This window comes from Staurois parvus, unplaced genomic scaffold (genome assembly GCF_062004578.1).
Source record: "Staurois parvus isolate SC_StPar_1 unplaced genomic scaffold, SC_StPar_1.0 ptg000165l, whole genome shotgun sequence".
In the NCBI taxonomy this organism is placed as follows: domain Eukaryota; kingdom Metazoa; phylum Chordata; class Amphibia; order Anura; family Ranidae; genus Staurois; species Staurois parvus.
In genome coordinates, this window is record NW_028317961.1 from 9940573 (window position 1) to 9967566 (window position 26994).

General features: G+C 40.3%; 1 protein-coding gene across 2 annotated transcripts in view; it reads right to left on the reverse strand.

Annotated features, from left to right (window-relative positions):
* Positions 1–26994, reverse strand: part of HBS1L (HBS1 like translational GTPase) — a 132830-nt gene that overhangs the window by 80199 nt on the left and 25637 nt on the right. Inside the window, exon 5 of one of the 2 annotated variants that reach the window (XM_089676200.1) lies at positions 19211–25346. The exons of the other annotated variant lie outside the window; for it this stretch is intronic. Within the exon in view, the coding sequence (XP_089532326.1) occupies positions 24037–25346 (1310 nt within the window). The 3' untranslated portion in view covers positions 19211–24036. Of the gene's footprint in view, positions 1–19210; positions 25347–26994 lie in introns of those variants that run through there. 2 annotated transcript variants of the gene reach the window in all.

Here is a 26994-nt window from a genome sequence, read left to right on the forward strand (position 1 = left end):
GCTGGTGACAGTATGTAAAAATATATAAAATTGTTATAAAAATGATTTTAACATTTTCTATTTCTTTTTACATACGTCATCAGAGTAGCTCAGTGTTACCATAGTGACACAGTACTACTCCTGGGGGGTTATCAGGGATTTTTTTTTTACACTATTTGTTGCTTATAAAACAGTGATGATTACTGTGACGGGGAGTGGGTACCCGAAGTTGACAGGTACCCGCTCCCACTTCCAGTCCGATCGCCTAGGTGATCAGAAACAGAACGTGTCCTCCCTCCCTGTAGTCTTTTGGGACACGTGACAGGTCCCAGAAGACTACAGGACCATTCAGAAGCGCAGCTCTACTCGCGCATGCGCAATAGGTGCCCACACTGAAGATGCCGGCCTCCTAGAATACAGGACAGCCGGTGAATCGGGCTGCGGGGGACACACCGCGGGACCGAGGGACAGGTAAGTGACTGTTTTTTTAAAAGTCAGCAGCTACAGTTTTTGTAGCTGCTGACTTATTTTTTGACAGGGTGAGTGGAACTCCACTTTAAGTCCTAGCACACTTTCTGTCCACGGGTGCCAATGCTGCTTCTCCGTAGATACAGTATAGTGAGTGCGCATTATCACCCTAGGACAAGAAATTTGTTATTGGCAAGTTTACCAGGTAAACATACATGAAAGCGAGCCTGAAAAAATAAAAATGACTGGCTGGTTGCAATATGTTTATTTTTCGTTTTTGATTTCAGATGCAACAGCAATCCTTCAGTTTCAGTGAAAAAGGTGAAATATTTTCTTCCAAACCCACCAAGTTTAACTTGACTTTCTCCAACTGCTCTATACTGTACAATTCAAAGAATCCAAAAGTAAGGCATATTCTGAGATTTTCCTCTGATTACTGTAGAACAGTGTATTCAGAGTGTCCCCACATGTTAAAGCAATAGTAAACACCACTTGTATCCAGAGGTAAGCTTGTAATACCGCTTACCTGTAGGTACAAGGAATATCTCCTAAACAAGCACCATTTAAGAGATATTCACCATTTGACATCACCAGCGCATGCACTCTGAAGGGACAGCATACTCATGCTGTCCCTTCAGAGCACTGTGCTGCGGCCATGACTCCCATGTGCAGGAATGATGTCACTGCACAGGTGTGTGAAAATTTTTTTAAAAACTACTTGTCTGGGGACTAAATCAGGGTCCCAATCTACTTGTCAAGATAAAAAAAAATATTATATTTTTTTTTTTTGCCAGGATGGAAAATCTGAAGGGTTGATGTTTAGTTTAAAACTGAGGTGCCTTTAGGAATGTCTGGGGCTTTTGAAACCGAAAGGAGCTTTATGGCAACTTTTATTGTCTTATTTTTTGCTAGAAAATTACTCCAAACATTTTTTTTTTTTTCAAAGCAAAGGCCCTAGAAAATAAATTGGTGGGCGTTGTAATTTTTTATGTCACACAGTATTGGTGACAAACAATTTTTTTTTTGTAGATTACACTTTAATGCAAAACACACAATACATAACACTTTTTTTTAAAATAAATAAAATGTTATGTCAAGTAAATAGACACAAAACATGTCACGCTTTAAAATTATGTAACAGCAACATGTACATTTCCTATCCATAGGCGATGCTTTAAAAGAGTTTGCAGGTTACTACTTTATATTTACAGAGGAGATCTGGTGCTAGAATTGCTGCTCATGATCTGACATTTGCGGTGATATCTCACAAGTGTTGCTGTTTGCATGTGTGCGGGACTGAGTGATCAAATGCTTTTCTTTTTTAAAAATGGCGCTATTTACATCTGGGGAAACCGGACATGATGTATGCTCATTGCTTCCAGTTTCCTATACAGTAGAGCGGTCCCAGTCTTTGTCCGCCTCTATGATCAGCTGGCAGAAGCATCGGCTGGTTGATTGGGGTCCCAGTGAGATGGAATAGCCCACGTCAGTTCAGCGGCTAGTTAGCCACTCAGATTGCTCTTACTAGAGAGCCGGCCTGGGGGATGAAGGGGGTGGTCACAAGGGATGTATGGGGGGGGGGTGGTATAGGCCATACTCTCAGCATAGGTTCACACTTGTGTGGCGCCAGACAATGCATATGATTCGCACAAGAATCTCACTGCATTCCTGTGCACATTGCATGCGATGTTTGTGCAGTGCGATACATTTTGTATGGCTCAAATTACATCACATCCACACCAAAATGGTAAAATGGTGCAGGACCCTTTTTTTTTGGCAGCAGCTTAATACCCATGTGACGCGATTCTGACAATTGTACTTCATTTTGTGATCCGTTTCGGAGTGTTGTTTAAATGTAACATTGACACTGGCAGAAGATCGCATGGAGACTGATTGCAATGCGGTGCACAAAATACACAGGATTTGCTGCTTTTCCTGCATCACATTAGTGTGAAATAGGGTTCTGTGGTTTATATGAGGACAGATATCAGTGGGATTTTCGTTCCGTGGATAGTGGTCTCCCCCCCCCCCCCCCCCCCGACTAATGGGCATCCTCCCTCCTCCATAAAAGTCTGAAAGGTCCACTAAGGGCCACCGAGCAACTTCACTGCCCAGTGGTGATATGCCGGGAGGAGATGGAGCTCTGGGACATACTGCACATGCACATCAGAGTGGAATAGGCAAGCTGGAGGTGTAGGGGGAAGAACGTCCCCTCCCACTGCTTGTAAAAGCAATCAAGCAGCTAGTTAGCCATTCAGATTGCTTTTGCAAGAGAGCTGTCCATCAGCATGTCCTGGACTTTAGGCGATAGGCATTGCACATCCCTGCTGCAGCTTGACCATTCCAATAGCCCAAGCCTGCAAACCCACAAGGAAGACCGGGTGGAGGATGGAAGCCCTGTCAATGGTGACTGTAAACCGCTGGAGGCTTTCATTTTAAAGGTAATTCTTTCATAATGTGCTAGTATACAATGCATACTTTCACATTATGACAACTTGCAGGGAGAAGTTTTTAAAAAATTTTATTTTAAATGAGTTTAATACGGCTTTAACCGTTTCAATACCGTGTGATTTTACACCTTCCTGTCCAGGCCATTTTTCAGGTTTCAGCGCTCTCACACTTTGAATGACAATTGCGCGGTCATACAACACTGTACCCAAACTAAAATTTTATCATTTTCTTCACACAACTAGAGCTTTCTTTTGGTGGTATTTAATCACCGCTGGGGTTTTTATTTTTTGCTAAATTAACAAAAAAAGACCAAAAATTTTGAAAAAAAACACATTTTTCTTTGTTTCTGTTATAAAAGTTTACAAATAAATAATTGTTCTTCATAAATTTAGGCCGAGATGTATTCTACTACATGTCTTTGGTGAAAATAACCCAAATTAGGATGTATTTTTTAGTTTGTAGGAAAGTTATAGAGTTCACAAACTATGGTATAGATCTGAATATTGATCAATCCTGAAGTACTGACAGCCAATCTAATTTCTTGAGGTCCAAGAATGTCAGAATAGTACAGATATCCCCAAATGACCCCTTTTTGCAGAGTAGACAGTCCGACGTACTTCATAAGAGGCATGGCGAGTTTTTTGAAGTTGTATTTTTTTGTCATAATTTTTCGGAAAATGAAAAAATTTAAAAAATTATTTTCACTATTTTTTTTTTTTACATACTGTCACCAGTGCAGTACAGCGTCTTCATATAACTGGCATGGCGGTGAACATGGACACTGACTGGTGACAGTATGAAAAAAAAAATATATATATATTTTTTTTTTTATTATATTTAATTTTTTATTACATTTTTTTAAAGATTTTTTTTCATATTTTACTATGACCAAAGTAGTACAATGTTACCATAGTAACATTGTACTACTTTGGGGGAGTGATCAGTATTTTTTTTTTTTTTTTATGCACAGTTTGCTTATAGCAAAGAATTACTTTGCTATAAGCAAGCATTTAGCTGAATGAAATCGATTCATTCAGCTTTTCTTTTTTTTTTGTGCTTAGCTGTGATTTGGTCACAGCTAATCACATGACATGTGCATGTGACCTGCTGTGACCATTCACAGCTAGGCACTAGTATACAATGGATGGCATCATGAATGAAGCCATCCATTGTATACAACTATCATGTGACCTGCTGTGATTGGTCACAGCAGGTCACATGGTACCAGCTACGGGAGCCGGTACTCGGATCTGTCATTGGCCGTGTCCGAGGTGCACGGCCCCTGACAGATCCCGCTGCTGCGCCGCTCTGCTGTGCCGCAAACTGCGCATGTGCGGGAGCACGCCAAATGGCGTGCACCCGGAATTTAAGAGCGCATTTCAAGCCGCCAAACGGCCATTGGCCGGGCGGCTAATGGTTAAACTAGTGGTGCACAGAAATGAAAATTCTGGTGCCGAAACCGTAAATTCAAAATGCACTTGGCCAAAAACCGAAATGCAGTTTTTAAAAATGAATGTATATTTTTCAGAAAAGTAAATAAGATACCCAACATGTCACGCTTTAAAATTGTGCAAGCTCGCGGAATGGTGTGAAACTGCGGTACTTAAAAATCTCCATGGGTGATGCTTTAAAACTTTCTACAGGTTAGCAAAGTTACAGAGGAGGTCTAGTGCGAGAATTATTGCTCTTGCTCTGTCGTTCATGGCAATACCTCACGTGTGTGATTTGAACACCATTTACACATGTGGGCATGGAATACGTATGCATTCACCACTACGTGCGAGCACGGGGGACGGGGGCACTTTAAACTTTATTATGTATTTAATGTTTTGGGGGGGGGGGGGGGTTTGCACTGTCCCTTTAGAAAAAATTTTAAATCACTTTTATTGTTATCACAAGAAATGTATGCATCCCTTGTGATAGAAATAGTGACAGGTCCTCTTTATGGAGAGATATGGGGTCAATAAGAAGGGACATCTCTCCGGTCCTCCAGGGGCATAGAGATGAGTGGAGGCCATCTTTCCTTCACTCATCTCTATCCACAGAGCCGGGATCATTCGATGGTTTCTCATGTAAGGCTGGGAACGACAGAGCAGCAGCCAATGGAGGCAGTGGCAGGCGGCGGCAACGGGTGGGCAGGGGTTTTTCATCACCTGTATCGGTGTTTTCATTTCGCCCAAAAGGGGTGTTCTCAGCCAAAACGTTTTGGCGCATCCCTACTTTAAACCCACAGAATTAAAATGAGACTTTGTCCTAATGAAGATTAAATACATCCATGCCATGTAGAGCAGGCTAAACAAGCCTATAGGAATAGAAAAGGTGGTCAAGTTCGCATTTTACTTTTAATGAGTGGAGGTGGCAGTGCAAACAGAAAGGGCCATTTCAAAAAATGCTATACTACTGGAATAAACGTATAAATTTACTGCAAGAATCAAAATCTGGTAATCATTCTGTGTATGTACACCCTAACAATTAACTTCTCCTATGTGTTCCCTTTTTGGTCTGTTAAAATTATCATTAAAAGTGTTGTTATATGTTATTTGTACCAAAAAAAAAAAAAACAGCTGATCCTGTCAGAAATCTAGTCAGCCCCTAATTTCTTTGTTCTCTGTTGTGTTAACGAAAGCAGCATTATTAGCCTGCCCAGGTTTCTCCTAATTCTCCCTATGTTATAATGGTAAAGAAAGTAGGTGTTCTATAGTCCTAATGCACTGTCCTACGGTGGCAATGCTGTTCCTTCGTAAATACAGTAAAGTGAGCACTGTCACCCTAGGATAGAAAGTGGGTTACTTGTTGGGTCACCAGGTTAAAATAAAAAAAGCTGAAAACCGGAAACAAATGCAGCCATCATGTCTAAGAACTGGTAAGCTGCAATAGATTTTATTTTTGTGATGAATTCATGTGGCAAAAAAACAGCTACAGTTCAGAAACATTTTTTCCAGGTCACAGTTTTTCTCTTGTTTAGTATAGTAGTTCAGGCAACAGTGAATTCATATGTCATCCTCTCCACATTTGTTGCATCACAACATGTAGGCCTCGATCCATCCAAACCAGTTATTCACTTTCCCTGGTATGGGACCAGTTTTACCGGACACACAATTTTTTTTTTATATTTTTTTTTTAAAGGGAAAAATTGCTCTGAAAACTCAAAATGTTTTAAAATAAATATTTCTTAAATTTCCACTCATCTGTTTACCATTTTCTAAAAGAATTAGCACATTTTTAGATAATATGAAATACAGAACAGCCGAATTAAACCCCATTGAAGAATTCACATCTGTATAAATAGCTTTGCTGTGAATAAAAAAATTAAAAAACCTTTACACCTATCAAAATAAAAAATTAAAAATGTCTAGTGATAGCAGTGAAATGTGTGTAGGCACCTAAACCATGCCAACAAAAAAGAAAAGAACACTTTCGGTTTCCTGTCAACAGTTCTGAAGAGATCGTGAACAAATTAAAGAAAGCCTGGACCCCAAAAAAATACAAGGGTTGCTAATGTTAGCCTCCTTTTGAAAGTGCTAGTTGCCTGGTAGGACTGGGCCCCTGCCTTAGTACTTTTCTGTATTAACGATCTGGAACATCATTCCTGCCAGTGAAATCAAAGTAACTTTGAACTCTTTGTTTACCTGTTCCAAGTATTTCTTTGAACCCAGAGAAATACAAAGGCTGCCAGTTTTGGCCTCCATCTGAAAGTGCCAGTTGCATGGCAGGCTGAGCCTCTGGCTTTATTATATTTTTGAGGTAATGCCCTAGAACATGCATGCAACCAGTGAAATCAAGTCAGTCAGAACTCCTTATTTGCATACCTGTTCCAGGTCAGTGACTCACAAGTATTGCAGACATTAGATCAGCAGAAACGCCAGGCACCTAGCGTTTTCTAAATGACAGTACAGTAAAAGCAGTCTCCATATCTTAAACACAGTTTTACTTTAAAGAAGTAATATCGCCACATAGCAAATATCTTTCTTGAATAGCCCAGGGGACAAAGTGTATGTAGCACTTTGTCCCAATCTGATCCGTAGCCCTGTTGTGTATTCAAAATCACAATTTTGTTAGTGCTGGTTGTAACTCTACCCTAGCCTGAAGTCTAGTTTATAGATCCTCCTATAGGGAAGCTACAGCACACCACTAGACACCCTTTCTTAGTTCAATTAATTGTTCAGTACCTTTGGTAAAATAAGTTAGAAAATCCTTGCTGGATCACAGCTATTTAAACAGGCTGGGTGCAGCTGCCCCTTCTTGTCTCTTCTTCCTCTATTACCCTGTCCAATTTGTTTGCTCCTTTTCAGGTGAGCAATTGGTCCAGTAAACATTGTGTTGTGCGATGGATCTACCAGCTGCTAGTATACAATACATACACTATACAGCAAAAGTATTGGGCCAGCCCTCCAAATCACTGGATTCGGCTGTTCCAATCACCTCCATGGCCAAATGTGTATAAATATCAAGCACCTAGGCATACAGACTGCTTCTACAAACATTTCTGAAAGAATGGGTTGCTCTCAGGAGCTCAGTGAAATCAAGGGTGGTACCGTGATAGGTTGCCAGCTGTGCAATAAGTCCATCCATGAAAGTTCCTTGCTACTAAATACTTCACGGTCAACTGTTAGTGGTATTAATTATATCTGTACACAACTGGGAACAACAGCGACTCAGCCACGAATTGGTAGGCAACGTAAAATGACAGAGCAGGGTCAGCGCATGCTGAAGTGCACATTGCGCAGAAGTGACCAGCTGTCGGCAGTCAGTAGCTAAAGACCTCCAAACTTCATGTGGCCTTCAGATTTACACAACAGTGTGTAGAGAGCTTCATGGAATGTGTTTCCATGGCCGAGCAGTCTTACATCACCAAGTGCAATGCAAAGTGTCAGATGCAGTGGCATAAAGCATGCTGCCACTAGACTCTAGAGAAGCGGAAACGTGTTCTCTGGAGTGACAAATCACGCTTCTGTCTGGAAATCCGATGGATGTGTCTGGGTTGGGCAGTTGCCAGGAGAACGGTACTGGCCTGCCTGCATTTGCCAAGTAAGTGTAAAGTTTGGTGTAGAAGGGATTATGGTGTGGGTTTTTCTTTGCAGGGGTTGGGCCAGGCCCTTTAGTTCCAGTGAAGGGAACTTTTAAGGCCTCAGCATACCAAGACATTTTGGACAATTTCATGCTCCCAACTTTGTGGGAACAGTTTGGGGATGGTCTTTCCTGTTTCAACATGACTGTGCACCAGTGCCAAAGCAAGGTCCATAAAGACATGGATGAGAGAGTTTGGGGTGGAGGAACTTGACTGACCTGCACAGAGTCCTGACCTCAACCCAATAGAACACCTTTGGGATGAAATGGAGCAGAGACTACGAGCCAGGCCTTCTCATCCGACATTAGTGCCTGACCTTACAAATACACTTCTGGAAGAATGGTCAAACATTCCCAAAAAAAAACCTCCTAAACCTTGTGGACAGCCTTCCCAGAAGACTTGAAGCGGTTTTAGCTGCAAAGTGTGGGCCAACTCAATATTGAACCCTTCAGACTAAGACTGGGATGCCATTAAAGCTCATGTGTGTGTAATGGCAGGAGTCCCAATACTTTTGGCAATATAGTGTACATTGCACTACACCAGCAAAAAGATCAAACAGTCCCTTAACACTGGCTGATTACTATTGTGTATGAACAATTAGCACTAGCAGGCCTGCATGATCCGAGTGTTGTGTATGTTTACTAGCAACCACCTCTTATTTAAAATTCCATCAACTTTGAGTCCTAGTCGCCATGGCCATGTACATCATGTCAGGTCTCCTTGTGAATCCTGGGATACCCGTATCATCAATCTCAGGGGTCAACGGGCATCCTCCACTTCTGGCATCACAGTAATTCCAAACTGGAAATGATGCAATGCCAGGTTGCTTTTTCTGACCACACTTGCCTTCCTTCCGGGCTGTGTTGACAGGTTGGCATAACAACGGGGCAGGAACTTCCACCACTGCTGCCATTGCTATGGCAACCTGTAATCAACACAGCACACCGTGCTGTGTCCTGACTGCACAGGTGTGAGATTGGGAGGTGTATGCTGAGTGGCCAGCTGCACCAAAGCCTGGAAAAAAATACGAGCTGGCTTCAGATGCCTACAGTTGCATTGGATGCTGCCTGCATACCTGGGGAGCTGTGAGTAACTGCAGATTTATAAAAGATTTATAAGCAACACTTACAAAAGTATTCAATTTAGATCGTTTTTTTTTTCTTTTTAATTTAGCTGTATATTTCTTGATACCACCGAAAGACAACCCAGAATCATTTCTCCTGCTCCTGACAACCGCAGCTAGACCACATATGTGTATGTTAGTTGTTGTTTGTACCCGTAGTACGACCCAGAAAAAATTGTGCGCATTTTGCTTTTTTTTTATCCTGCCAGACACTGATACAAATTTATAAAATTAAAAAAAAAAAAAAAAATGAAAAAAATGAAAAAAAAAAATTACCCTGACCCTTGACCCAAACACTAACCCTGGCACTGAACTAGATGAAACCTTGATCCAGGTACTCAAATTTTTTTTACACTTTTTTAATTTCTGAAAGGACCGAGATAAACAATTCATTCCATTCAGAGAGAGAGAACACTGGGGCATGCTTCACAGTCACAGCCAATCAAAGGCTATCACAGCGATCAGGTAACCCAAAATTGGGAGTTCTGAGTCCAGATCGTTAGAATGGGACCCGGGGCTTTCAGTGAGACCCCATTCTCTGTGCTGAGAGCACGCTGTGTGGTGTGAACCCAGCACAAAGACAGGCACGTAAATTAGCAGCCCCATGGAAAAAAAAAAAGCCCAGACCAGTGGGGCTCCATATTTGTGTATGGTCGGCGTGAAGGGTTTAAACATTATGAGGGGAAGTTACAAAAACTGGAGCAGACAGAAACAGAGCAGCAGTACATGGAAACCATTCAGCTTCTAGCTTTCATTTTCCAAGCTTTACAGAACATGACGAATTTAGAAGCAATATTTCTTTTTCTCTCACCCTCCATTTTAATCCCCAGTATTGCACTCACCTCCAGTGTGGCCCACAGCTATCTTCTGTCCATTACCCTTTCCATTGCCTGTATTTCAGGGGTGATCTTTTTTTTACCACTGCTCACATATTCTAATCAACTCAAAAAAGAGCAAAGCAATGATAAAGAAAAAGCATGGACAACAGAAAAGTCTCTATGAAAATAGAAATTGTGCAATATCTTAAGGTGAGTGGGTGTTCACTGTAGTGTTCACTGTGATTGGCCAATAAGAGTTATTACATGATCGGGCGCCAGTTCTACTGCCTTTCGATCATTAGAACAAGACCAAGAGCTGTCTGTACCAGCTCGGCCTCAGTCCTGGGAGCGCACTTCCAGCACAAACACAGGATTATCTATAAGCACCCAGGAATAGAGCCAACTTTCTTGATGCAACATATAAGTGTTACACGGTCATAAATGGGTTAACAAACAATATTATTTCCTATTTTATGGCTCTTTTTGCACTAAATATTTTTTTATGAATCCAAATAATGGCTATTTTTTTTCTTTCCAATACCATTGCATTGAAATGTCTTATTTATTTCTCCAGACTACTTCTGAAGAACCACAAATGAAGGTGTACAGATGTAGAACTATATACAGTATAACCATTAAACACTAAATAAAAGACAAGATTGAAAAGGAAGCAAGGAAAACGTTTCCTACGGAGTTGTAGTATATTAAAATCTTTTTTACTTAAAATCGCAGGGAAAAATTTTTTTTTAAAGGACTCTTTTTATAAACCAGAAAACATTTGCTAGTTGCTCATAAAAAAAAAAAAAAAAAAAAAAAAAAGAAGGATAACAAGGCATATCAGGAAAGTATGCTGTCACTTTAAAAGTAGCAATGTTTATATTTCCTCCATGGAAACAACCAGGAAGTAATAATAAGGTGGCTCAACTGCTAACCCAAACTAATGATAAAATTGATTAGCCTAAAGTAAGGATAAACAGTCTATAGATGTGACATTTCTATACAAACAGTGAAAAATATGACAAAGCACAATCAGCGTTTTGCCGACTCCCTTGGTACCTGGGATACATGAAAACAAATACAGATACCATTCTTAGTCTAAAAGAACAGTTAAAGGGTTCTATTTTTACCCCAGTTAATAAGAATTATTTCCTACAGACTTGGTTAGAGCTACTTAGTTACTTCTCTTTCACACAAAGCCAAAAACTCTTTAGTCTTCTAATCTTCCAAAGATAGGAAGGGATTAGAACCCCTGTCATGTTTTTATTTCATTTTGTGTCCCCCCTGAAGAACTTTAACCTATTTCCCCAGTGACCATTGTCACTGGAACTGAAACAGATGGAAAAATCCAAAATTGAGTTGCCATTGGAACAGGAATAAAGTGAAAATCTTCAGAGAGATACCGGTTCCAGAAGCAACTGAAAGGGTTTCCCCTTGTGCTGGAGAGGTATCATTTGTCTGTGGTCTACAGGACAGACAGTGAATATCACAAAAAAGTGACAGGAGTTTTATCAGTTTTGCAGCCGTTCCAAAGCAGAAAGAAAGAATGGCTTTAGTTATCACTGAAGCAATATTTATTATTTAACAGCTAAAATTAAGTTGAGGTATAAATGTTGTGTTCATTTGTTATGTAAATGTCGATAGCATTTTTGTTGTCATCCGCCTATGATATTTCACAGGAAATCAGTATGGTCGAGTAACACAGCTGCTGTGGATAAGACCCATCAATGTCTGGTATAGCCATGCCAAGGGTAGAGAAGCAGATTTTATAAATGGAACCAGAGAATCTAATCCTACCCCAAATCATAACTGGGTGGATATAACCTATACAAAAAAAAAAAAAAAAGAAAACTACCGGTACACGAAGTCAGCATTAATCAAAAATAAACTGTGCATAATGCATCCAACCAATGGCTGTGTGAGGTCCAAACTACTAATATGAGAGCTCAGCTCACAGACAGTTTATAATGTCATTAAAGTGCATCTATGATCAAAATGTAAAATCATATGTTCATTTTCACACTGAATGTCAATTAAATATAGCCTATTACTACTAATTTGAATGATCCTGAAATTTGTAAACTCTTGTGAAGCTACCTACACGTGTACTTATTCACTATACACTGTGAGCAGGCACTGCTGTGTCACATTTCACAGAGCCTGCCTTCTGAACTACAAAATTCTTGAGAGAAGAAATTTCATGGGGTGGAGTCAGTACAGCAATTACTTCTTGCTGGCAGCAAGGTACAATGGGATATGTAGTCCTTAGAAATCAAAAGTAAACACCAGAGGAGAAGCTTCAAAGCAAGCAGGGAACGCAGGAAGTTGTAGAAAGAGCTGGGCAGCAGACAGAAGAATTCAAACATTTTTTTTGTTTTTAAATAATAAATGGGTTGTTAAAAAATAACCACTTACTAGGCAACGTACCCGTATGCTGCCTGACTTTGAGTGGTTATATCGGATTGATGCATGACATCATCCCAGTATCTTTGTTTTTTTTTTCTCTTTTAGAGCCGGTGGAGTGCTTTCTTGTAAAAGCAATCCTAGTGGTTAAATAGCCACGGAGTTGCTTTTACAAGCATCAGTTGTGGGTCCCCTTCCTGCCACCTACTAGGACTCTGCGGTCCCCACCAGGGAACTTGAGACTGCAACCCATGGCAGCCAGCAATTTCACTGGCAGACCACAGAGCTCTTGGTGTTGTGTTTGTATATATCATTGTATTTATTGATCCAGTTGGCACATACATTCCATTTGTAAATACCATCCACACTATATTGCCAAAAGTATTGGGACACCCCTCCAAATCATTGGATTCAGGTGTTCCAATCACCTCCATGGCCACGTGTATAAAATCAAGCACCTAGGCATGCAGTCTGCTTCTACAAACATTTGTGAAAGAATAGGTCACTCTCAGGAGCTCACTGAATTCAAGTGTGGTATCGTGATAGGTTGCCACCTGTGCAATAAGTCCATCTGTGAAATTTACTTGCTACTAAATATTCCACGGCCAACTTTTAGTAGCATTATAACAAAGTAGAAGCAACTAGGAACAATACCAACCCAACCACGAAGTGGTAGGCCACGTAAAATGTGCACAGTGCGCATAAGTTTCCAACTGTCTGCAGAGCCAATAGATAAAGACCTCCAAACTTCATGTGGACTTCAGATTAGCACAACAGTGCGTAGAGAGCTTCATGGAATTGGTTTCTGTTACCGAACAGCTACATCCAAGCTTTACATTACCAAGTGCAATGCAAAGTGTTGGAAGCATAGGTGTAAAGCAAGCTGCCACTGGACTCTAGAGCAGTAGAGACGTGTTCTATGGAGTGATGAATCACGCCTCTGTCTGGCAATCCAACAGACATGTCTGGGTTCGGCGGCTGCCAGGAGAACAGTACTTACCTGACTGCATTGTGCCAAATGTAAAGTTTAGTGCAGGTGGGATTATGTTGTGGGGTTGGGCTTGAAACATTACTTCTCGTGAAGGAAACGCTTAAGGCATCAGCACTCCAAGACATTTTGGACAATTTCATGCTCCAAGTTTGTGAAAACGGTTTGGGGATGGACCCTTACTGTTCCAACATGACTGCGCACCAGTGCACAAAGCAAGGTCCATAAAGACATGGATGAGTGAGTTTGGGGTGGAGGAACTTGACTGGCCTGCACAGAGTCCTAACCTCAACCCGATAGAACACCTTTGGGATGAATAGGAGCAGAGACTGCGAACCAGGCCTTCTTATCGGACATCAGTGCCTGACCTCACAAATGCACATCTGGAAGAATGGTCAAACATTCCCATAGACACATTCCAAAACCTTGTGGACAGCCTTCCCAGAAGAGCTGAAGCTGTTATAGCTGCATAGGGTGGGCCAATTCAACATTAAAGCCTACGGACTAAGACTGGGATGCCATTAACCTCCGTGGCGGTATGATTATTTCAGATTTTTGGTGCTGAATGCGGTACCATTATTTTGCATGGAAATTTGGCATTTTATATTGTAGGCCTGTAATTCTTAGGAATAACTCACTGAAATCTGTCCGAACAAGAGTCTAGTAAACATCCCGGGTAGGAAAAAACTTGAAACACAAAATCATAAATTATAATTTAATAATCATAAAAAATAATATAATAAATTTTAATTCAATAATATAATCAAACAAAAAACACTGAAATTTGAAATATAGCGCCAAGTTCGCACATCACTGAGCAAAGTCGCAAAATCGTTTTCAGTGTCTGGTGACATATTTCCCCCACGAATCATTATCACTCAATTCTGCAAGTGGTTCTAATTTACTATCGCTGTTCTCTAGCCGGTCTAAAACCGCTTTTGACCTAAAAGGGGCGCTTTTTGGACATCATGGACATTTCTCAGTTTCCAGGTAGAAAGAACAGTCAAAATGTAGGCAGGGCACAGGACAAAGCATTAGGGACAAAATGTATGTGAAATGGTTTGGTACAGGAATGTTTTACTATGTGATTTTAGTGATTTTTATGAATGTCACTTTTTGTCATTTTCAAATTTCCCGCCGTTCCGTCCCCCGTATGTCCCAACGCTCGCAGAGGACAGAACCCAGATGACACATGCCGGCATCCCTCGGATTACATTGCCAGGGACACTGCAGGAGGGACATCGCGGGAGTGCAGGACAAGGTAAGTGACCGAGGGGTCGCGGAGCAGCGCCGCATGGTAAACCCAAGTGTAGCTCGGGGTTACCGCTTGTGGTACTGAAACTTTACCCCGAGCTACACACGGGAATACCGCCAGGGAGGTTAAAGTTCATGTGCATGTAAAGGCAGGCATCCCAATACTTTTGGCAATATAGTGTACCTACTGTCTAATCATAAGCATTATTCTGGAAGGAAGAAGCACTGCTCTCCTTAGAATATAAATAGATGGACAGAGTAGTGGATGAGGTTACAGATATACGGGGGTATATTTCATCTGAACTGTGTATCATACATTCGGAGTATGGTCATTTTCTTTTTAGGAGACTGTAATCAATTTACTTTGATATTTTTATTGTTCAAGTGATACCACTCCCAGAGTGGGGCTTTAAGTAAAAGTAAGTTCCCCTAAAATACATGTTTAATGTGTAACCTAAGACCAAAGCACCACAAGGAAACCTAATCTAAACAGAATATACAAACTACAGATAAAGAGCCAGCAGAAATTGAACTTCTACAATGCAAAGCCGCAACGCTATATTGCTTTCAACAGAGAAGTGGAGTTAAGAAATTATATTAAACACGGTTTGTCAATCAGCCGCTCATGTCAATCATTTGTTAGCACTAACACCAGCCTCGTACTCATTTCATTAGTCTTTACCCAATACTAGATTTCAAATACATCATATCATCCACATCAGCACATTTATATGGTTGCAGAGCAGCTGTTTTTATTGCCTCCTGCATGATCTTCAAAATTCAACAGGACTGAAAACCTCCCTGGCGGTCTTCCAGAGTGTAGCTCGGGGGTAACTTTCAGTACCAAAAAGCAGTAACCCCGAGCTACACTTGGGATAACCCTGCAGCGTTGCTCAGGGATTCCCTCAATCACTTACCTTGTCCTTCGCTCCCGTGATGTCCCCCCTGCAGCCATCTCCTCCGGCCGATGCCGGCATCAGTCTTCCGTTACCTGGAAGCGTCGGGACGTACAGGGGACGGAACCGGCAGGAAATTCAAAAATTTTAAAAGTGACATTCACTCAATACACTAAAATCATATAGTAAAACATTACTGTATCAAACCATTTCACATACATTTTGTCCCTAGTGCTTTGTCCTGTGCCCTGCCTGCATTTTTTACTGTTCTTTCTGCCTGAAAACTGAGAAAAGTTAATGGCGTCCAAAAAGCATCCCTTTAGGTCAAAAGTGATTTTAAACCAACTAGAGAACAGTGATAGTAAATTAAAGTCACTTGCAGAATTGAGTGATGATTCGTGGGGAAATTCGTCATCAGACACTGAAACCGATTTTGCGACTAAACTCAGTTATGTGCGAACTTGGCGCTCGATTTCAAATTTCAGTTTTTTGGTTTGATTACATTATTGAATTAAATTTATTATATTATTTTTTATGATTATATTATAATTTATGATTTCGCGTTTCAAATTTTATCATACCCGGGATGTTTACTAGACTTGTTTGGACAGATTTCAGTGAGTTATTCCTAAGAATTACAGGCCTACAATAAAAAAACAACATATTTCCATGCAAAAAAAATGTACCGCTTTGAGAACAGAAATACTGACATAATCAGACCGTTAGGGAGGTTAAGCAGCCCATATATGAAGCAAAATTCTTTCCTGCAAGCATGGCCAATGTTGACAAGGGAATCCTTCCCACCAAACCATTGTATTCTCCAGGCAGTGGAGCAGGTGAAGCCTGCCCCCACCGGGAGAAGACAATGATTATTGCTAGCGGCTATAATAGCAATTAGAGATAATCGCTTGTAAAATCTGGCAGGCTGGTTGTACCCAAGTTGATCGATCAACTTGGTACATTCAGCCTACTCATACATGGTTCAAATTGCAGCTGGTTACTGCTAAACTGGCTGTGATTTAAACCGTCTGTGGCCGGCCTTATTCATTTGTGAGTATAGAAAAATCTATTCAAGATCAGGTAGTCAGAATTCCAGCATTAACCATTTCTTGTTTGCCACTTTAGTTCAACCGCCTCCCACCCGCCATATAAGGCAATGACGGGCGCAAGGTCGGTCTCTCGTTCTGGGAGGACGTCACCATAAGCCCCGGGGCCGCGCAGCGCGTCAATCAGTGGTGCGCTGTGTCCATGGGACACAGCGGATCACCGATCAACGAAAAGAGTCAATGCCGTCGACTGTCATGTGATCGGCTGTGTCCAATCACAGCTGATCGCATGTAAATAAGGAAATGCCGGTTATCGGCATTCCTCTCCTCACGAGCTTTCACACTGACAGCTCATGAGGAGAGGAGAGCCAGTAATCGGCATTACTCAAAGGGAACATGTACACAGATCATCAGGGCACTGATGATCAGTGTGCCCTGATGATCAGTGTAGCTCCATCAGCGCCACCTGTCAGTGCCCATCAATGCCACATCAGTGCCTACCAGTGCACATTAGTGCCACATATCAGTGCCCATCTGAGCTGCCTTTCAGTGACACCTATCAGTGCCAGTCAGTGCCTCCTTTCAGTGCCGCCTTTCAGTGCCCAGTGATGCCTGTCAATGCCCATCAGTGCCACCTACCAGTGCCTCCTCATCAGTGCCGCCTATCAGTGCCCATTACTGCAGCCTCATTAGTGCACATCAGTGAAGGAGAAAAATCACTTATTTACAAAATTTTATAACAGAAACTAAGAAAAAACTTTTTTTTTCAAAATTTTCAGTTGTATTTGGTTTGTTTAGCAAAAAATAAAAAAACCCAGTGGTGATTAAATACCACCAAAAGAAAGCTCTATCTGTCTCAAAAAAAAATGATACAAATTTCACATGGGTACAGTGTTGCATGAACGCACAATTGTCATTGAAAGTGCAATAGCACAGAAAGCTGAAAATTGGCCTGGGCAGGAAGGGGGTATAAGTGCCCGGTAGGCAAGTGGTTAAACAACAGCCCCTCAGGTCCAAATGTAAAGTTCCTCATTCCCCTATGTGCGCATAAACAATAGAAAGCAACAAAAAGACCTGTCAGAACTATTCACAAAGACAACAGTAAACAGGACTGGAAAATAATACTAACACTGCTGCAAAGCATACAGATATTTATCTGTTGAGGTTTTGTTAAAACTTTAACCTGTAGCTACGTATAGGCTACTCATTGTGTTTATGTGTGTTCACATGAAAGCTGGAGTGTCACAGACTTTCCAGAGTAGGTGTGATGGTATATAAAAGTGAACTGCTCACTGCTAACACAACAAAGAGAAGCCACATCCTTTAGAGAATACCTACAAAGCAAAATTATATAATGTATGTAAAAGTGCACATATGGGGGAACAAGAAAGATACCTTGAAAAAAGCAATTGCCATAAATAAATATTGTCAGAGGACCAGATCTACTGACAGGTAACAATCTGGAGCTTTCTTTCATGGTTTCATTTGTAAATTGTAGGGAGAAGAGAACTGCCTTCAGTTCAAGATTACTTACTCATAGGCTTCTACAATGACATCAGAAGGTAGCCTCAGGTATCTTTTCCCCTGGAGAAAAACAAGCTGGGTGCACTATCACGCAAATCTTGACATCAACTTTACTTCAATGAGCCAACATTACAATGATGGTCTACAAGGGAGACTGGGGGACTGGGCCTCCAGAGGTGCTAAGGAACAAAGCTAAGCTACCTGTAGGTCCCCAAAGATGCTGCTACTAAATGGAAGTAGAAGGCTTAATGTGGAGGGAAGGATTTCCAAGCTGAAGCCAAGATTTGCATATTACAGCACCCAAGGTACTGGGGCTCATGGAGTGCTCACGAACAAAGCTAAACTATGTGTAGTTTCCAAAAGTGCTGCTGCTTAATGGAAGTGGCAGTTTACCAAGAGTACAGGTACAATTTAAATTCTACACTTGCATCAGCTGGGAGTAGAAAACTGCCTATCAGGGGCGGACTGACCATTTGGAAACTCAGACATTGCCCGAGGGCCCGGGGTCAGTAGGGGGCCCCGTGAGATGCCCCTAGTACCTTCTTCATAGGCGTTTTTGAGTTTGGGCAAGGACACAGTGGCCCCATGATCCCCTATTGCCCGGGGGCCCCATGAGTTGTCAGTCCGCCCCTGCTGCCTATACAGAAGTTCTGTGGAATATCATTAGGGTCTCATTGCATACTGGGTGTTTAGCCCCTGGTCATGAAATTCTGATGTTTCTGTGTGAACAGAAGACAGGTGCATCATCCAACCCCAATGCCAGCAGCCTACAAAACTCTGAGAGGCTGAAAGCTACTGGAGCTAGACAGTACACTAAGAGGTACTAACATATCAGGCAGTATGCGCCCAGGGACAAATGCCCAGAATGCAAATAAGTGTGCATTCCGAGCATTAGTCCTTGGCAAATACTGCCCAAAAGGTTAGTACTACTCAGTACCCCTAACCCACAGCAACTTTCAGCCTCTCACAATTTTAGAGGCTACCAGTGGTGGGGCTAGACAAGGCGCCTATGCCATCTGCTCGTCCAAAAATACCAGCATCTCATGCACAAGGGATAAAACAAAGTTTGCATGAGGCTGAAAAGGTTTAGGATTCTATGCAAACTTAATAATCAATACAGTTACCACAAAGTGCACTCAAAGCAGCAACAGAAAATAAGCAATATATCAAATAAATACAATTGTAGGTGAAAAACTGTAAATTACTCAATGCCTTTTATTGTGTAATTCATTAGCAAACAAGAATCACATTTATTTAAAAAATGCATTAATTCATTAAAATAGATTTGCTTAAAGAGTGTAATATCAGTTTTGCTGTACACAGAATTTTAAAAACTGTATACAAAGGGTAGCTATACTGTAGAATATGTAGGCTGTGGCTCATGGACCAACCCTTCCAAAAATTCAAAAGTACAGCAACCTTTAAGACAGTTCACATTCAACATACCATTATATACATCCGCACTATAAATTAACTTTACAAAGCTGCATGATTATATTCCTGATAGGTCATAATATTCAGCAACAAAATACATTTGTAATAGTTTTTTTTTTTTTTTTTTTACAAAGCAGTAATTAAGCTTCAGTCAATTGGCTGTGCCTAAGCTTAAAAGTAGAATGTGGGAGGAGGTCACTAGTTTGCTACAGGAAACTGGAAAGCAATCCTCAGTCTACCCTCATCCAGTACCCACTTGCCTGGCTGATCTGTGAGAGATGTATATACAGTGTCAAGAATATACTGGCTACTAAACAGGCACAGGGAATTACACGATTGTGTCACCCATGGGGCAGGCTGATGCCTGAACAAAGATGGCACCATCCTTCTGAGTGGAAAAAGAAAAAAAAAAATCAGATGAAAAGAATGGTCTTCACCATGTCTTCCTTATTCCATGTTCACTTTAAAGTGGTATCAAATCCAAAACCAGTGTGCATCTAACACTCCCCTCCCCCCCAGACTGACAATGGTGCTGTCCAAAGGTGCCCCAAAACCCCTAAAAAAAAGAAAGAAAAACTAATGCAGCCTAAACTTTTTGGTTTGGGGTTTAATACCACTTTAAATTACCCGCTTCCCGCCTGCCCTATAGCAGAAGTACTTCTACAGGTCGGCAGGGAAGCGCAAAATCATATATGTGCGTGTGTGTGATTTTGTTTTTTCCGGGTAGGAGGCGCACACGCTCCCTACCCATGCCGCTATTGGCTCCTCGGCATGTCAATCACCGTGTTCTGCCTGCCGAATCTCTGCCAGGACTCGATCGTCGGCGGACCTGATGGGAGAGGTCTGTAAGCAACACAGTACTCTACCCTATCAGCACACACAGGCTGCTTTGTATTGCTCTGCACAGCAGAGCAATACAAAGCAGCTTGTCTCCCTAGTAAATCACACACAACAAACTATGTAAAACACAGCACACTGTTAACCCTTTGATCGCCCCAGATATTAACCCCTTCCTGCCCAGTGTCATTAGTACAGTGTCAGTGCTCTTTATATTAGCACTGATCACTGTATTAGTGTCACTGGGGATTTCAGTAGCAGTTAGTTGCCTCCAGCATTAGAATGCCCACCGCAGTCCCACTGTAAGTCGCTGATCACCGCCATTACTAGTAAAAAAACAAAAAAATTCCAATATACATACCGCCATTTGTACATGATATAACTTTCAAGTAAACCAATGAATTTACATGTATTGGGATTCTTTTTAGCAATGACATGTAGCAGAATACATTTTGCCCTAAATTTATGAAGAAATTGTATTTTTAAATTTTGTTTACTGGATAGGTTTTATAAACACACGGGTGATCAACTACCATTGAAAGAAAGCTCTATTTTTTTTTTGGGGGGGGGGGGGGGCGGACAAATTTCATTTATTTAAAAAGTTGCATGCAATTGTCAGTTAAAGTAACGCAGTGCCGTATCGCAAAAAATTACCTGGTCAGGAAGGGGGGGAAATCCTCTGGAAGGCAGGTGGTTGCTGGATATGCCATTTCATTGTTAGCAGCCAGGTCCCCCTATTTTCTGCATATTCCTAACATTTGTTACCCTTACATTGAATTGTCCATCCCCCCTGGTTTTGAGTTTAATACCGCTTTAAGGGACTTTTGGAAATTATCAAAACAGAACACAATCTCTAAAAAAAAAAAAAAAAACTGCTTACGCTCATCAGTTCAACCAGCTGTTCCTGAAATCTTCACTTTATTGCAGATCAAAGCCATTGGCTTTTCAACATCCAACACACTTCCAAGTGTGTTGGAGGCCTGGTCCCCCACTGTGTGCTGTGGTTTCACCTGCAAGTTGCTTCATCCCTACTGTGCCCCATGGTGGCATAGCAGCCAGCAGTAAAAACCACAGTGCTGCGCGGACCAAGCACCTGCCACATCTAAAGTGTGTTGAATGTTGAACATTCTGAAACAGAGCAAAGACTTGTTCACCCATCTGGACAAGTATATGCAGTCTTCTATTGCATGTTGTGCTTTTTTTTTGTTTGTTTTTTTAAGTAAACCAGCAACAAAAGTAAAGAAGTGTCAATTTTGGGTTAAGAGTTTTTGGAAGGATTTACCTCAGAAGGTATAGCTGTTGTAATTACTTATCCAAGATAACTAATCCTAATACCTGTCCAGAATCAAATACAATCAATGTAACATGGGTAGTTGTGGTTATCTGAGGACCACAATTGAGAAACACGATAAGCATTCAACCAAATTTAGCCTTTTAACCCAGACATAGATGGTTAGAATCTCTGCCAGTTCACCAGGGACCGACTGAGATTCAAACCATCTATGGGCAGGCTAATTGTACCAAATGCAATTGTTGTACGGACTTGGGCACAACCAGTCAGATTTTTCATGTGATTACAGCCAAAGGCTATAGCCGCTGGCAATAATCATGGTGTTCTGGCAGAAACAGCTGCTCCCCTAAGTTACAGGAAAGAAAAATTTCATCATCTCTTTAGATGCTGCAAGATATCTGTTGCCAGCATCAGGTAACTTTCCCATTTCTTTTTTATTATTTTTAAATAAATTAGCAAGGTCATTGAAATAATCTTGTACACATCTAAATTACATTTTCACGATTTTAGTCTCACACTACCCCCAATATTATATCGCACCTGACACTTGGTTCACACCTGTGCAGATTGTGGTTGATGCGTTTTCCTGGTGCACTTTGAAGCTTTTTTAATGCGTTTTTGATGAGTTTTGTGTTTTTGGGAGGTGTCTGTTGTCATGTGGGGGAAACCAGCAAAAACACAGCGGAAACACATCAAAGTTGCAAGCATTGCATTTCTGATGGATTTCCACAGTGTTTCCATTGAAGTCTATGGAACCGAAAACGCAACCTGCTGCGGGAAAAAAAAAAAGTTCCTTAGCCTTTCCAAAAAAATGCAACAGTGGAAAACGCAGAGATGTGAATATGACCCATAGAGAACCATGTTAAATAGACTGTAGTGTGTTTCTTCAAAACTGAAAACGTACTATAAAAAACACATAGGTGGGAACCAGGCCTAAATATGTAACATTTTAAATATATTTTTGATGGTTTAGGCAACCACTGTAATCTGACCACTTTAAGCCAACATAAGAACCCAGCGTTGGAATCAGCTACATAAAACATACCTGAAGAAGTATACCTAAGGAGGATAAATTAATTCTCAGATGATTACCATCCTACATATTTTATGAAGTACAGCAAGAAGAATATCAGAGCTTTGATGCACTGATGACAAGTCCCCATAAACCACCATGTCTTTAAGTTAAAAAATGAATCTATCCTTTGATACAGTAGCTCAAGTCAACAGTGTTTCAGGCTCCCCATGCTTGTTGTTTCAAAGCAAATTTCTGAAACAATGATATATTAGATTTTAATGCAACTTAAAATAGACCTAAATATGCTGCTCTAAGGTATGTGTTATACACCCTGTTTTGTGTAGGTCAAAATAAACAAACATTCTACATATCTGCATGCCCAGATATTACACCCTGTTCAGAAAGCTGTACATTAAAGCTGACTTCTATTCACATTCGCAAAACCACAAATACGGGTTTTTATACATATATATAATTTTTTTTTTTTTTATTTATTTATTTTTTCATATCAGAGGTAATAAAAATACAACTAGTAAATATACCTAAATTTGAAATGTTTTATGTCTTATGTATTCCTTTGTACAGCAGTCCTGCTGCTCCTTCACTGTCCAATCACAGGCTGGGGAGAAAACAAGTGACCCTGTTATGTTTCTTAACTGTAGTAGGTAAAAGTCAGGTCACCAAGCTGGCTGTGCTATCTGGCAGGACTGTGTAAATCTGAATAGACAGAGATAAAACAACTTTGGCAAGTAAGGCAACTCACAAATATGTATTTTTTAACAATGTATTTTTCTGTTTGCTCAGAGTTCAGCTTTAACAGACAGTACTAACAACTGTATCTTTTAAAAGGAGAAATATTTGAAAAAATTCTACTCTAAATCAAACCAATTCTGGGTGCACAAAAAAAACTATTTTCACATGTCAAGCAACAGCTATTAAAAGCTACTAGGGGACGCAAACAATCTGTTAACATGCTACTAGATTATTATTAACTTTTGTATTAAAATCATTTTATTTCACATACGATCATTCAGTAAAAAGTAACTTTCAATACTGAAATTATAACACAAGCATATGTTTACAAAATCATCAGTAAAACTGCTGGTTTAAAAAGAGCTGAGCTATTTTTTGAAGACAGTCTCAGGAAAAATATGCTTGTGTAGCAGAATTCAGTCAGCGCACATCATTTTCTTTAAGGGGTTGTGTCCAAAATACTGGCAAGCACCATTAATTGATCCGGAAAACCAATACAGATTGAATATCTAAAAATAACACTTAAAAATCCCTGATGAAAATGATGAAATACAAAAATAAAAATACTTTCTAAAATATAAAGTAGACATATCCCTCCTTTTAGGAAAACTTTACATAAAATCACTGTAAAATGGACAGCAACAGTGCAAAAAAAAAAGTAAGAAAATAGTTTGGAAAGAAATTGCTTGCATTATCTTGTAAAGGCCTTTTTTTGGCACTCTTTCACAATGTCATCAGGGGAGGGTGTTTGAAAATCAAAAGGGATCAGTACTGGGTGACCCGGGTTACCAATTACAGGTGATGAATTATGCTCATGGTCCTGATGAAGCACTAAGGCAGTGTTCCTGCATGGAATGTATGTATAACATAAACTTAAAGCAAACGCAGAAGGTCTTGCTTTTAAAGTCTTTACACAACGAGTACGTTTTTTATGATTCTTACATTTTCGAGGGTGAGAATATCTGTAACTGGATTGTTCTGATTCTAGAGGTACTGAAGACACTGACTTTATGTTAAGACTAGGATAAGTGTCAACAGGTTTACTAATGAGAAAGCGGAGATCAATATTTGTATCAGTTTCAGTCAAAGGCATAGGAAACACATTGAAGTCATCATAAACAGGCTTATCAGCTTCAGCAATTAGATCAGACAGGGAAATCTCTGGCTCCTTAACAGCATTCAATTGAGTAACGGCTAGTGATGACAAGGCTGTGGTCAATGATGGGACATCACTTAATGTATCACACAGATCTGGCAACCGAGAAAATGGTACGTTAGAGCCAGCCTGCAATTCTACTTCCGGATTCCTCTGTGGAGTTTCAATACCAAGGTCTTGAAGGGCATTCCTCTCCTTATGCTCCAGTATCAGATCTGCCAGTGATGGACTTCCAAATTTGGGTACAGACAAATTTTCTCCATCAGAGGACATGCTATCCTCAGAATTTAAAAATGAGCTTAGACTGCCAAATAAATTAATCTGTTCATTTAAGACATGATTTTCTGGTGCAAGATGTTTAGGAACAAAAGATGTATGGAAGCTGTTCAAGGCTCCCAAAGATTCATGGTTTGCATGATCTGTATGATCTGATCTCTTTACAGAATGGTCTAGTTGCAATTCCTTTAAATTTGGTATCTCGGCTGTATGTTTAGAGTGTCTGGCTATTTCAAGAGCTTTAGTTGCTGACGGACCTGAACCCTCTGAGATTTTTGGATGTGAAAGCAATTCAGATAGACTCATTTCAGACAAAGCAGCAGATTTTGAACTACTAAGGTTTGAATGTGAACTTTCATTTATCAGGTCAGATAAAGACAAACAAGAAGTAAAGTCAGAAAATAGACTTTCCTTCCTACTGTCAGTCTGGTCAAGAATACTTTCTGATGGTTTTTCCACTGTGCCTAATTTTATGGACTCTGAATTAACAATATACTGTGAATTGTGCTGAGCAGCACAACAAAAAACTTGGTTATTAGATAAGCTGTTTTTAGAAGAATATATGGCTTCTTACCTTACAATGGCCAACATTTTCATGATTAAAAGATTAAAAAACAAAGGGTCCAAGCACAAATTCAACAGCACAAAGAAGAGAAGGGAAAAAAAACACAAAAAGGCATTTATTTGCCAAATATCACAACAAAATTGGTGGCACAATTCATTTAAAACTAGTCTTCAAAGTTAAAGTAATTTGTTCAAACTTTCAAATGATAGGTTTCTGATATTAATACATACAGTACTAAGATAATACATATAATGTTTCAGCAACTATTCAAAAATGATATTTTTAAATTCCGGATAGAATGCACAAGGGCTAAACTCCCTCTCAAGGATTTTTTTGCTTTTTTTTTCTACACATAAAAAGGGGAGATTTACTAAAACCGATGCACATAGAATATGGTGCAGCTATGCATAGTAACCAATCAGCTTCCAGGTTTTATTGTGAAAATTTAATTGAACAGGCTGAAGTTAGGCGATTGGTTACTATGCACAGCTGCATTAGACTCTGTGTGCACCGTTTTAGCTGATTTTCTCCATAGTATTTTAGCAAATAGACACAAATTAGAATTTTTTAACGTTCTGGGCGAATACCCATATTAAGCTGGTCATACACTAGTAGATTTCTGTACAAATATTCGCATAAAAATTGCGAACAGTACATTTAATGACTTAATCCTACCTATCCCACCGTATCTTCAGTGTCACTTAAAATCTCATTTCCTCCTCTCCTCTTCCTTTCTCTGTTGGGGTCCGCCAACGTACTCCATCAGTCTTTGCATCACTAATTTATTAACGGACTGGATGTCAAACCACTTCCTCAAACTACCCAAAACCAAGTTCACTTCTCTGTTAAGATCAACAGCTCAACTATCAACCAGTCCCCATATGCCAAGGTGCTAGGTGTAAACATGGACTCTGAACTATTCTTTCAGCCCCATATCCAATTAATGTCCAAAGCTTGCCGCCGCAACCTCTGCAACATCTGTAAAATATGCCCCTTCCTAACAAATGACACCACAAAGCTTCTACTTCACTCCCTGTTCATTTCTTGCCTCAACTACTGCAACTCCCTCCGCATTGATTACCTTTACATATGCTATTCCATCTTCAGTTCATCATGAATGTTGCAGCCAGACTCATCCACCTTACAAACTTCTATGATATCAATGCAAGTCGCAATGAAGTCACACAGAAATAGTGCAGGAACCTTTTTCAAAGTCTCTGCGACTCTTTGAATGGTTCCATTGCCACAAATGGGGTGCAACTTTGAATTGTCAAGTCGCATGTGAACCAGGGCTAAAGGCTTGATTTGTTTAATATTTACTCAACACAACCCCTTGTTTTAAATTTTACCAACAATTTGGGTATTATATTGTGCTTGTTAGCAATGAAATTCATTTTAGTTAATTTTTTTCCCCAAAAATATGTTGCCTAAATATCAATATGCAACATAAAAACTGCAACTGCCAACATTTTATTCTACAGGGCATCCTCTTTCATAAAATTTACAAATTGTTTGGGGTGTTTAAAGTAATTTTTAAGCAAACAAAATGGCAGATTTTAACATAGGTGCAAACAATTAAAAATTACCCTGGTAGAAAAGAGGTTAAAGAGACGTTAAGAGTTTACTGGACACCTAATGTCACCTCTGCACTC